This window comes from Frieseomelitta varia, unplaced genomic scaffold (assembly GCF_011392965.1).
Source record: "Frieseomelitta varia isolate USP_RPSP 00005682 unplaced genomic scaffold, Fvar_1.2 scaffold_932, whole genome shotgun sequence".
In the NCBI taxonomy this organism is placed as follows: domain Eukaryota; kingdom Metazoa; phylum Arthropoda; class Insecta; order Hymenoptera; family Apidae; genus Frieseomelitta; species Frieseomelitta varia.
Genome location: NW_025110737.1, coordinates 87,297 through 100,222, shown reverse-complemented (window position 1 = coordinate 100,222; position 12,926 = coordinate 87,297). Strand labels below are relative to the sequence as shown.

Here is a 12,926-nt window from a genome sequence, read left to right as displayed (position 1 = left end):
TGTTTCTGTCCAAACAGAAAAATTAATATTAACTTTGACAAGAACATCCGTATCTTTTAAGCATCTATAAAGGAACGAAAGTCTTTTCGAATCAGTCATATCGATGGGTGTTAAAATAATAAAATTATTTATAAAACTTCTGTAATGACACAGTTATAATAAATAATACATATTTACAGGTCGTTTCAAATATCCCGCCGAAAATATCTCCCCCCCCCCCCCGTCTATGTGTTATACAGGACATAAAAGAACGTTGTACGTCAAATATAATCTGCTGTTAGTTCGATGTAAGTGTGTGTCAAACAAGTATATCAACGTGAGTAAAACGTACGATCTTGGCAAAGTACGAGAGCGCTATCTCCGCAATAGCGATTAACTAGTCGATTCACTGTAGCAATCAAAGTTGAGAAACCGCGCGAAACAATGCGAAACGATTGTGAAACGCGATTCGATCTTGCTCCAGTGTGATCGTTCTGTTTTCAAATATATTTCGTTCCAACGATCATCGGTAGCGTTTTGTCGACGAGCGTCGTACCTGTTAGAGGGGTTGGGAGGAAAAAAGGGGGGGGGAGAATCGCGAGGTGGTTGAGCTTGATAACCTCGATTCCAGATTTTCGGTACGCGACCAAGAAAATTCAAGTTCGACTGGATTCATCGTTGACAACGAACGAGGCAAAATGTCTGAAAATTATGAGGAGATCGTCGAGGAGGAAAATTCAGTTACAATGTTAGACGTGCTCCGGGAAGAGAATCAATTGGAGGAGGACGCGTATGCGGTTTTGGGTGCATCCGATGATAAAAATTGCACCTACAGCAAGGTTTGTTGTATCATTGTACAGACAAGTAACTCTGACCACAGGATGTATCTATTTGACATTTTCATTTTCAGGGTTACACACGACAGGCTCTCTACGCGTGCAAAACTTGTTGCCAGAAGTCAGTACGTGCAGGGGTTTGCCTTGCCTGCAGTTTTCATTGTCACGAGGGCCACGAGCTCATCGAACTGTACACTAAGAGGCATTTTAGATGCGACTGTGGCAATTCAAAGTTTGGAGGAAAAAAGTGTAATTTGGATCCTGTATGTTTCTAGATCCTCTAGGTACTCTGTCTCTTTCTGCTCGTATTGTTATACTTTGCATTGCTTCTTACAGTCAAAGGACTCAATAAATGTTGAGAACCAATATAATCATAATTTCAATGGCCTTTATTGCATTTGTCAAAGACCTTATCCGGATCCAGATAATACGCTTAATGATGAGATGTTACAGTGTATAATCTGCGAGGATTGGTATCACTCAAAGGTAATACACTCACATGCTAATTAAATATATCTTTGGACTAATTGCAATGAACATTGCTAGCATTTAGAATGTGAAAAGGAAATACCAGCAGATACTGGATACGATGAAATGATCTGTGCTGGTTGTATGAAAAAGAATGACTTCCTTTGGAATTATGCCAAGAAGTATACAGGTAATTTGAAACTTTTTATTCTGTTTATATATATATATATATATATATATATATATATATATATATATATATATATATATATATATGTTATCTATTGTTCCCCTTCCTTTTCTGAAGCCTGCTTGGGTATTCGGCATTATCTTTTTTTGTTTCGATCTCTTTCTTTATTCTATCATTTAGTGTCATTGCATATATTTTATATGCTGTGCTGAGCAATGTCACACCTCTATAGTTTTCTACCGCTTCCTGGTCCCCTCTTTTATATATGGGTGTAATTATTCCTACTCTCCATTCTTCCGGTATCCCTTCTCCTTTCCAGACCTTTTTGACTAGCTCCATCATTTTTTGCTTTGTCTCCCCTTTCATGTATCTCCATGCTTCGCTTGGTATATTATCTTCCCTCCTGCTTTTCCTTTCTTCAATTTCATCACTTACTTTTCTCTTCTGTCCTAAGGCCTGCTCAGCTTCTGTCTCCTTCTCTCTTTCCTTGTTTTCTCTTATCTCTTTCCGATCCATTTAAAAGTTCCATAAAATGCCTTTTCCATTCTTCGATTTTAATTTTTTCGCTGGCTGGCGTTCTTTCCTTTCTTCCTCTGTTGATGTAGCCAGATTTCCTTTTCTGACTTCGCTCTCTTGATTTCTTCTAATTCTTTTTCTGCCTTCTCTCTTTGTTTCCTTTCGCACATTCCTCTGAACTCCGCTCTCTCTTTCATATATATTTGTTTATCCCCTTTACCCTCCTCCATTTCTTAAGTAGTCTTTTTACTCTCTTCTTCTTGCTGCATTCTCTATTCCACCATCTCTTATCTCCTGTACCTCTGTTTCTCTTTCTTCATTTCTCTTTTGTTACTTCTTCTTCGACCGCCTGTTTTATTTCTCTCCATCTTTCTTCCACAGATTCTTGTTTGTATTCCTTCCTGCTTGTATTTTCTTATGCTTTCCTCATTCCATTTTATTTTTTCTTTCATCTCCTTTCCCTCCTTCCCTTTCCGTTTTTTATCTTGTATCCTAATTTGTTATATAGTGGCATATGATCTGATTCTATTCTTTCTAAAATTCTGAACTCTTTATTTTGTCTATTCCTTCCATGTTTACTATAGTGTAATCGATTACCGTGTAGCGCCGTGCTGCCCACGAATGTGTACTCTCCTTTTTCATCTCCCTTAACGTTTCCGTTAAGTATGTACCATCCATTCTCCTCTACTGCCCTTATCAGCTGTTCCCCCTCTCTATTGCTTCTCTTGTCTCTTGATACCCTTCTTTCCTCTTTACCATCATACATTCCACCCTTCTCTCCCGTCCTTGCATTGAAGTGCGCTCCTATCATCATTTTGATTCTTCCCTTTTACAGTTCGGAATTTATTTGTTACATCATTTTTTTTATTTTTCCCTTACAATAAACTGTCCAAATCAGCCATGTGTCTGTTCCCAGTCTTATCCTCTTCCCCATTTCTCCGCTTATTCTTTTCACTTCTTTCTTTTCCTCCTCTATTTCCTCTCTCACTCCGATTATAATCCCTCCACTTGCTCTTCCTTTTATCTTTTCTCTCTCTGCGTACTGGCATTCTCATGTGTAACCTTTCGGTAGTCTTTTCTTCATCCTTTCCCATGCCTTTTCTTTCACCCACGTTTCAGATAGTCCTACATAGTCAAATTTCTCTATAAATTCCTAGAAGTCTTTCTCTTCTTTATCAAATCCTCTCACATTCCAAAACAGCACAGTACACCCTGCCTCATCTCAGTTCTCCCTCGCTCTTTCTTCTCCTTCCAGGTATTCCTCCCACTTATTCCATTTATACCATTTTTGTTCCACACATATTTTCATATATCCAGCTGTTGCCTTTTTTCTCTCTTTCCTTTTCTCTCTTACCATCTGTCTTAGCCTGCTTTGTATTGCTTTCCTTTTTCGTCAGATCATTGTCTATGTAAACTGCGGTTTTTAGATTCTTCTTTTTGTCATCTTTTCTCTTTCCAGTCCGTCAGCTTTGTCACCACTATTTCTCTCCCTCTCTTATCTCCTATCTTCCATGCCGCTTCTATTTCTACATCCGCCTTTAAATTTTCCTTTATAAAATCTTTTGTCTCCTTCGTTGTTTCTTTCTCCCTCCTTATCGTTATATTTCGCTCCTCTTATCGTTATATTTCTTTTCCTGCTTTCCCTTTCCTTCCTTTCCTCTTTCTGCTCCAAGGTTCTTATTCTTCTTTCTAGTTGTTTTCTTTCTTTCTCCCATTCTTCTTTCTTTTTTCTTCTTTCTTCCTTCCATGTCTCTCTCTCCTCTTTTATTTCTACTCTCAACTTCGCTATCTCTTCTATATATTTCTGCATCATTTTTTCCATTGTATCCTCCCATGTTTTCTCCTTGGCACTAATCCTTTCTTTCCTTACCCTGTCCTGTTCACTCATACTTTCACCAAACGTCACTGTCTTGCTTCCTTCCTTACCGACCATAAATTTTTCCATCGTTCCTTTGTTTTTGCTTGCTCTTGTTGCCATTCTAACCTCTTTTTCTTTGCTCTTTTTACTCTTTCTTGTTTTTTCGGTCTGTTTTCCTTTTGTCTGCACCTTTTAGTTATCCTTTTGCTCCTTACTTTGCCTTTCCACATCTTCTTTTTTATTTTCGGATCGGATTTTCTATCGCTAATTCTATTTCTTTTCTCACTCCACAAACGTGACCTGTCACTTCCATTCTCAAACCAAAATTTCCTTATGTTGATAATATTTAAATATGCGTTCAACATCCATTGTGGTTGCACTTTTCTTAAGATTTTGTTGCAAAATATTAAGATACTTGTTTTTATCTAAAATTTCTTCTATAAAAACCAACTGCCTAACCTCTTTTGATGAAACGCATTCCCATATCATAATACTTCCACCGACGTGTTTTATCGTCGGACTTAAATTTATATAATTTAGTGCTTCATTTTGTTTACGTCCATTGTTGCTAAATATGTTAAATTTATTTTTATCAGCGAAAATTACATTATTCCACCAAGTTTCTTCTTTATAAACATGTTGATTTGCAAAAATTAATCTCTTCTTATGATTCGTCTTGTTTATATATGGTTTCTTACGTGCCATTCTACTATTTATCCAGCTACTTTCAACACCCGGCGGATTGTATCTACATGAACTTTCTTTCCTGTCTCTTAAAATTAACTTAGGAGCACTTAACTATTAGTAACAGTACAGTTACTATACCACTTGTATTCCGTATTTGTGTTATAATTAGTTTTTAATAAAGCTTTAAATGACCTATGTTTATAAACATCTTTTTCTTATTTAGTGCCATAGAATATACTGACAAAGTTTGAACATTAAAACCTGGGACACTCTGTATAAAGACCAGTCCTCCACTTGCTGTTTCTGTGCTCTTTTCTTTTGTTGCTGAGCTCTCAATGATTCCAAAGTTGTCAAGAGGTCGTGGTAGCCTTTCCAAATTACCAGTACATCAGGTTTCGATACAGTATAACACAGCATGCCAACTCATCTTCGATCTCTACATCCGTTAGATTAAATAAGTCTTTATACTATTAGTATTCCAGAATACCATTTCAGGTTTTGAAATGTTTTCTCTTGTTGCGGTCTCTTTGTATGCTCCTGTTTTTTCTAGTGAATTACCCTGTACGGTCCCATTGTGCCATTGCGACGTTTCTATTTGTACTAATTCTATTGCTAACTCTAGTTTCTTTGGTGTTGTAGATTTTTCTTCCTTATCTTTTTCTTTCGTTCTTCCTTGTTCACTTCACTTCTCACTTTAATTGCTTCTAATTTGTCTTCTACTTTTATCTTCATATATCTTATTGTTGCACTTTTTCTTATCCTGTCATTTCATGCATAGTAGAGAAATTCTGTAGATTGGAATGATATTTCTCTCCTTTGTAACTTATTTTGAATACTCGGGATATATTTACGGTTTTTTTTACAGTACTATATGCATTTGCCCTGTTTAAATGTAAAGTGGTAAATAAAATTGGACTTGTGTGCCAAGTATTGACGAATAAACTGTGACCTTTCCCGAGATAATCTTTATTAAGTCATTAAGTCATGGCTATATTACCGGATTTACCCAAATTTTCGTCAAAAACAGAAATTTCAGTTTCCGAACCTGAATACACTAGCATGTCTAAAATATATCCCGTTTTACAGTCGCAAGCAACGAAGGACTTTATACCAAATCGATTGCATTTAGTTGGGATGAATTGTTTAAACGATAAGCGACCTTTGAACAATAAATTTTCGTCTATACAAATATTTTGAAAAGGATAGAAGTTTTGTTTTAAGATCGGTCGAAATCTATCACTTAGTTCACGAATTTTGAACAGTTGGTCTCGACAGTTCGATTGCTAAAATGTAGGCACTGCATCAAGTTCGCAAATCTGTCCTGAGGCATGATATTATGAAAAATGTCAATTTTTATAAATTTGTCGTTTGATCAATATTCTGAATACGAAAATTTTTTTACGCGTGACATTAACATCACGGTACCCAAAAAACAATATATTTCTGCATTGTTAGTATTATACTATGAATTTATTCGTGAATTAACTTTCCAATTACGCTTTCGTTTTAAAAAACCGTGATATTCATTTGTTTTTTCCACCATGAGATTCACCAACGATTCTTGAAAAAATAATTAAAAACAATCTAGTTTCTGACATGTTGTGCAGGGCTGCTTTGCATCCAGAATCTTTTGGATCAAAATTGTGTATTTTCGGATTTAAATTCTGGGCCGACCAACAAATGTCTGTAAGTGGAACTGCCGTTGTAAATGAGTTGCTATTTATTTGGTGAGATGTTTGCAATTGCGGAACATCTTCATCTCCGTCTTCTAATTCTGAGTCAGAACTCAATAAGCGCAAAACGCGTTTTTTTCTTCGTGTAATGAAATAAATTTCTTCGGATAAGGAAGGTGTTGTATTAAGAATCTCAGCTTCTTCCTCGTCACTACTACTTATTTGTGGATATTTTCGTTTCTTTTGACCAAACTTAGGGTGTACTATATTATTTAAAAACATGTTGCGAATGGATAAAATTAAAAAACTTATGACAAATTGTAAACTTATGATAAATAAACACTTACATATGGACTAAAGGAACAGGTTAATGCCAGTCAATGCACGATGAGATTGTACGTACGAGAGCAGTGAAATTGAATTGCACAATGTGAAGACAATTGACTGAACAGTATTGAAACAAATGCCGGTAGACAGTTGCAATGTTATATAGGTCGATAAATTCCATGTTGAAGCAATTGGTATAACAGTTACAGTATTACAGTAAGAAAAACGTAAAGGGTGTATATTTTCGGCATTCGTATATTGATAGACGTGTAAGAGCGTATAGATACGCCTTCCGTGTATATGGACCGACTTGTGGCGTATATATATGCCTTTAGCATCGTCTATCGTTTCTATGTTTTCACTCGTTTCTGCAAGTGAAAAATTTTGACTGATACATAGAAGCGCAGTGCAATATATATACTTCCAATTGCGGCTAGATACAATTTCATTTCTTGGATCATCTTCTTCGCTGGATTCTTCAACTTCACTAGAATTTTATTCGGAATCGAAATCGTCATCAAAATACAGAATCTCTGATTCGTTATCACTATTCGATGCTGTGCCACCATCAGATCACATTTCATAATTTTGTGATAATCTTCCACAAAAGAAAAGGCAGAAGGTTCGTTTGCTTGTTGCTCGGACATGTCACACAAATAAATAAATAAAAACAATGAAAATAACGAAGATAACTGTTGCCGACTGGATAGAGCGTCTTCTTTGTTCGAATGCTGTTTGAAGCAGACTATCGAGTAGAAACGATATAAACTTGAGTTACTAACAATTATTTCACCGACAATGTTTTCATCGACATGATTTCCCCGACACCGCATTTCGCCGACATTGTTTATATACCGGCATATTGAAATCACCGACAAATGTTTACATCGTCTCTCGTCTCACCGATGTTATTATTGATGTTATTAAACGTCGATTCTAAGGTAAAGCAATTTAAGCTGACATTTGTACATACAAAAGATAAGTTTATTAACGTTGATTAATTAATTATTATAAATTATATATTAATTCTACTTGCGAGAAAAAACTATTAACTATGTCATTAGTTATAAATGGAATTATAAAGATACTGTGTTTGTGGGTTACAATAATGATGACTCTGATAATTATTGATATTGACTTTTTATTGTAATTCATGACCCGTGTCTAGATTCGACTCCTGCTTGTTTCGTACCACCTAAAGTCACATTTACACTCTATGACTATATATATAATTTATTAATTTTGGCCCTTAAGGCCAAGAAATAAACTTGATTTACATATATTTTTCGCGGTATATATTTGTACTTATTCTTCCACCCCTCTATTCATACATTTATTATCGTTATTACCTAACCTATTATTGCCTTATTTTACCTTTCTTCTGTTTTGCTAATTTACTTTTTTCTTAACCACTTATCTATTTTTTCACATGTGTTGTCTCCACCACTTGTTCCACGCTATACTCACATCTTTCAACTTTCTCACACTCCTTAGGTGTTCTAGCATACCATATTGAAATATGAAATGTGGCTTGTTGATTTAATCGCCGTACTCGTCTAATGCGAATTCTAACAGCTCTTGATATTTTTTCGCAGTAGCTTTTGGAGGAAACCACATTACTGGTATCCAAATGCAGTCCAAACCATTACGTTGCCTCCGCCGTAATTTTTGCTCATTTTTATTTGTTTCTCATCATCCAAATTGAGCCAATAATAGTGAAATCCGTCTGGGTCATCGAGATTAAACTTTTTCTTGTCAGACAATACCATATTTCTCCATTTCTTTGTCTATTCCATATGCTCCTTAGCAAACTTCAATCTTTCGTCTTTATGAAATTTAGTAAGAGGAAGTTTCTTTATTTTTTTTGTATATCGAAGTGTTTTACTCTCTTTTAAAACTTGTTGTACCCGTCGAACTGGAAAGTCTAATTTTCTTTCTATTTGTGATGTATTCAGCTTATTTCTACGTGTTTGTAAAATTTTCCCTTTGTCTTTTTGAGAAAGTTTCTTACGAAGGTCAATAGATTTCTTAGTGGCATATTTTTCACCTAATTGTATGAAATTATTTACAACACTTAAGAATCTATGTATAGACCCATATCTCTTAAAGCCTGTTCGTTATCATTTATTAGTTTTCTACGACCCAGTACGCTTTGGAGATGTTTGGTCGCTAGTGCGAGGTGAATGATTATTAGACTCTGGTTATTGGTTAACACGTTTATTTAATATGTTACATGAAATGGCGCGGAGTTCGTAAGGCGCGATGAATATTTCGATTCGCGGTGTATCGCGGAGTTTCTTATCCGTACTCTATGACTTCTCGAATTTCTCTCTTTTTTTCCGCAGCTTTTCGCTCCGAGGAAAACTCGTTCCCCGTCTCGGACATCCTTAATTGGCTAAACCGTTTTTGAGTTTTGACCAATTAGGTTGTCACGGAATTGCGCCGCCTACTCCTTGCGTTCTTGACGCATTTTTTCTGATGGGGCTGCAATTTCGCCGAGACCAATTTCCCCGAATTGTGGCGGTGTAGCAGGGTTTCCTCTGGGCCTCACTCACTTTTTTCAAGTGTTTTCCAGATGTTGATCTGGGTGGCCCTTAGGAATCCAAGAGTTTACGACGCTTCGCAAAAATGCTATTGAGGCTGTATATCTAAAACTATAAGTGCGAATGTCCGGACTTACGCACTGTAAAACTAACTTGGCCTTTTCAATTCAATAGCGTAAGCTCCACGTGAGTCGTAAATTCTCCTAACTTTTCTGTCTGAGAAAACGTCTTTTCTCCGACATTTGCTAGCCGCTACAACGCTTTAAAAGGATTTAGTTTGTAAACCTAATCTCAAATCAACCTAGAAATCAAAAAATGTACTTTACTTTAAAAATTGTATTTGAATTTAAAATAAAACGAGAAAAATACCGTTGAACCTAAGATTATTTCGCTGGAAATAATTTTTCGTATATTTTTCGTTTTCAATTTTTGAACAACTGAAATTTACAATTTATGCCGTTTAAATTAAAATAATTGTTATAGCACAAGTAGATAATACTGACGCGATATAGAAATAAAAATTACTGTATGTTTGCAACACTGTAGATGGAGATGCTATCAATATGCATACGAATATGAATAGCGAATGTATGATTATTTTGGTTACTGTATAAACAGTTAACCGCGAAAATTTTGAATTTTAGTTCTTCATTTTCTTACGAGGCACAGAATGCTGGTTAAAACTCGATTCGTATCCTCAGGGAGTGTGAGCGACTTCTTCGTAACTTTGGAAACGAAAGATTTCCATTTGTTGAAGTAGTCTATGATTTTGTCTGTGTGATTTTGCAGATATGTAGTGGCATGTTTCTGGCTCCATGAAGAGGCGTAGATAGCTGTGTCATCTGCATATATTGCAGTGTGTGTATTTTTTGTTGCTGGAAGGTCATTTATATATATGAGGAAAAAAAGTGGGCCGAGGATGGATCCTTGGGGTACTCCAGCAGAGGTTTCTTTAGTTGATGATTTTATTCCATTTATCGACACGAAGAATTTCCTGTTTGTTAGGTACTTTATGATCAAGATTATGATTGAGTTCGAGATGTTTGCGTCGTGTAGCTTTGTAATGAGGGCATCATGCCATACGGAGTCGAAGGCTTTTTGAATATCCAGTAGAAGGAGTTATGTTGTCCGGTTTTTGTTTCTTTCTATTATTATATGTTCTGTAACTCGTTGTAGTTGGTGGATTGATGAGTGGTTACGTCTAAATCCGAACTGATGTGGAGCAATTATATTGTTTTTGCGGAGATGGGTGATGAGGTGTTCGTATATAATTTTTTCCATCAATTTCCCAAGAATGTTAAGGAGGCTTATATAGGGCGATAGCTGGATAGTTGAGAGGCCGGTTTTCCTGGTTTGGGTATTGGGATAACTTTGGCTATTTTCCAGTCTGTAGGAAAGTATGATAGCTTAAAGCAGGCTTTGAATATATAGTATATCTGTATTTTTGGTTTTGTGGGTAGTTTTTTGAGTTTGGTTGTGGTGATTTTGTCAAGTCCTGGGGCTTTCTTATTTGGGAGTTGGTTAATGAGCAGACTGATTGTTTTGGGTGAGCAGCTTAGCGGTTGTAGATTTTTTGCTGGATATGTTGCACCAGGGGTGAGTGAGTATTGTAGGCGTTTGTGTGAATCTTTTCAAAGTTCGTGGCTAGACCTTCTGCTTTTTCTTTGTCAGTGTAGAGTAGGGTGTTGTGTGTGCTGTCCTGTATTACTGGGATTTTATTTTTCTTTCCTCCGGTGATTTTGTATGTTTGTCATAGTGTTGGATCTGTGGTTTTTATGTTAGAGAGTTTTTGTTACCATGTCTGGTTTCTGAGATTTTTGATTATTTGTTGTATCTGACTGGTGAGGGTGTTTCTGAGTAGTTCGAAATAAGGGTTTCTCGTTCTCTGATATTGTCTTCTGTAGTGATTTCTTTTTTTAATGGTGTCTGTGAGTACTGGGTCTGTGAATGTGCTGGGTTTGTTTGTTTTGTCTGTTTTTGTTGAGCTGCGATATGCATGTGCTAGATTGTTTGCAAGATTTCTGATTTCTGCGTCTATGTCTGCTTTATTCGTTAGGATTGGATTTATTTTTATTTTGTTGCACAGTTTTTTATGTTTCCCAGTCTGTACTTTCTTTGATGTTCTGTTTCCTTATTGTTTTGTGTATGTATATTTTTAGCTCTATAGGAAGGTGATTTGATGGCAGGTTGTCTATTGTCATATAAGTAGGGGATATTTGATAAGAAGATATCTATGTTTGAGGGTGTTTGTGAGTTGGGTTGTCTGTGAGTGAAGGTAGGGCTGTGTATGATTTGGTAGTTGTGCAATTCTGTGTGGTTCTTGATCGTGGTCCCATTTCTGTTTCGTTTCGTGTTGTTCCACAAGCCGTGTTTAGCGTTGAAATCTCCTCCAATGAGGAAATATCCGGACCCGTGATGGGGGATGATATTGTCGAGGTGATTTATTTTGTTGGTGGGAGGAGAATATGCTGTCCCAATGATAATTGCGGGTATGATTTTTAGTTTGACAATTAGGATTTCTATACCGGAGGGGTTTGGTTGTTGTATATCTTTTACCGGTATGTCGGTCCTGGAGGCTATTGCAACCCCTCCACTGGGTTTTTTTTTTGATTTGAGGGTGGACGATCAAGTCTACGGATATCGAAGTAGGTGAGTTTTAAGGTGGGTTGTAGCCACGTTTCGGTGATGGCTATATCTATATTGTGATCTGTTAGGAATTTTTGTAGCTCCATGGTTTTATTTCTAATACTATTGGCGTTCCATAAGGTTATTTTTAGGGTTTTATTTTGGATATCCATTTTCCAGTTCTTTTACTATTTGGATTGTTGCCTTGACTCTATCTAGGTTGTTGTTACAGTTGAAATAATATTTTTGATCAGGGTTATAATATGTAGGAAAAGATCAAGGTCTGTGGTTTTTAGTTGGTCTATTTGATCTGTGATCTCTGAGTTTCTGTTTTGTTGTGCTGGATTGTTGTAACAAGCTGATTTTAGAGCAGCTGCTTGGGCATACGATAATCCTAGTGTGTGACAGGTTTCCTGCTGGGATGTCGGTAGGTTGGAGAGTGTTTTCCCAAACAGGGGAGATGGAAATTGTTGAGGATGAGTTGCATTTTGCAGTGGTTGAGGTAGTGTTTGTGCTTTTGAAGCATAGGTGTTTTTTTTAGTCAGGTATGCTAGTAGTGCAGGACACTGGGAGTAGTTGGCAGCCTTTACAGTTAGCACATATGGGTGGGATGTCGATGGTTTTGGTGCATGATCTAGAGTCGTGAAGGCCTGCGCATTTTACGCAAATTGCTTTTTTATTGCAATTTTCCGAGGTGTGTCCATGGGCTTGACAGCGGAAGCACTGTACAACGGGTTTCCTGGATTCGTATTTTTCCCAGTAGTTTTTAATATTTTCAATGAATCGGATGTGATTTATCTGGCTGTGTATAATTGTCGTTCCGGGTGTGAATGTCTGTCTGTATATCGGGAATTTGGTATGGGTGGGAATTTCTGTGCAATGTGTGGGGTTCAGTCCCTGGTCCTTGATGCTTTTGATAATTCTATCTTCTGGTATTTTTATTAGTCCTTTTAGGACTACAGTGGTTGTTTTTTCCGTACTTATAGTGTAAGTATGGTAGTTTATGTTTTCTTTTTTGCAAATATTTTAAAATTCCGTGTAGTCTACTAAGTTGGAGAACATTATTTTTAAATTGTGAGCAGTGAATTTGTCCTGGTAGTTGTTTCTGTAATTGTCCTTTAGGGCGTCTAACAGTCTTGAGTGGTTTATTTTACCGTGTATATAAATGGGTGGGAGTTTCGGTTTTGGTAGGTTTGATATTGTTGTTTTTTCTTTCTTTTCTGT

The 12,926-nt window shown here is 36.5% G+C and overlaps 2 protein-coding genes across 2 annotated transcripts; one reads left to right on the top strand and one right to left on the bottom strand.

Moving 5' to 3' along the window:
- Window positions 1–322: 322 nt before the first annotated feature.
- LOC122537827 (putative E3 ubiquitin-protein ligase UBR7) lies at window positions 323–9,906 on the top strand. The gene is made up of 5 exons (XM_043671427.1): window positions 323–818; window positions 890–1,078; window positions 1,152–1,301; window positions 1,362–1,495; window positions 9,867–9,906. The coding sequence occupies exons 1-5, from the start codon at window positions 678–680 to the stop codon at window positions 9,904–9,906; spliced, it is 654 nt and encodes a 217-aa protein (XP_043527362.1). The 5' UTR covers window positions 323–677.
- A 963-nt stretch (window positions 9,907–10,869) lies between these two features.
- On the bottom strand, window positions 10,870–11,875 carry LOC122537826. The gene is made up of 3 exons (XM_043671425.1): window positions 11,713–11,875; window positions 11,188–11,653; window positions 10,870–11,062 (listed from the first exon to the last, which is right to left on the bottom strand). Exons 1-3 carry the CDS (start codon window positions 11,873–11,875, stop codon window positions 10,870–10,872), a joined length of 822 nt encoding a protein of 273 aa, XP_043527360.1.
- Window positions 11,876–12,926: the final 1,051 nt, after the last annotated feature.

Excerpts from the sequence above, each read along its gene's own strand:
- LOC122537827 (XM_043671427.1), top strand. The coding sequence starts at position 678 with ATGTCTGAAAATTATGAGGAGATCGTCGAGGAGGAAAATTCAGTTACA. Across the intron at positions 1,079-1,151 it reads AAAAGTGTAATTTGGATCCT|TCAAAGGACTCAATAAATGT; the intron begins GTATGTTTCTAG and ends TGCTTCTTACAG. Across the intron at positions 1,302-1,361 it reads AGGATTGGTATCACTCAAAG|CATTTAGAATGTGAAAAGGA; the intron begins GTAATACACTCA and ends GAACATTGCTAG.
- LOC122537826 (XM_043671425.1), bottom strand. The coding sequence starts at position 11,875 with ATGGATATCCAAAATAAAACCCTAAAAATAACCTTATGGAACGCCAAT. Across the intron at positions 11,654-11,712 it reads ACTCACCTACTTCGATATCC|CCTCCAGGACCGACATACCG; the intron begins GTAGACTTGATC and ends GGGTTGCAATAG. Across the intron at positions 11,063-11,187 it reads GAAACAGAACATCAAAGAAA|CTCAACAAAAACAGACAAAA; the intron begins GTACAGACTGGG and ends TGCATATCGCAG.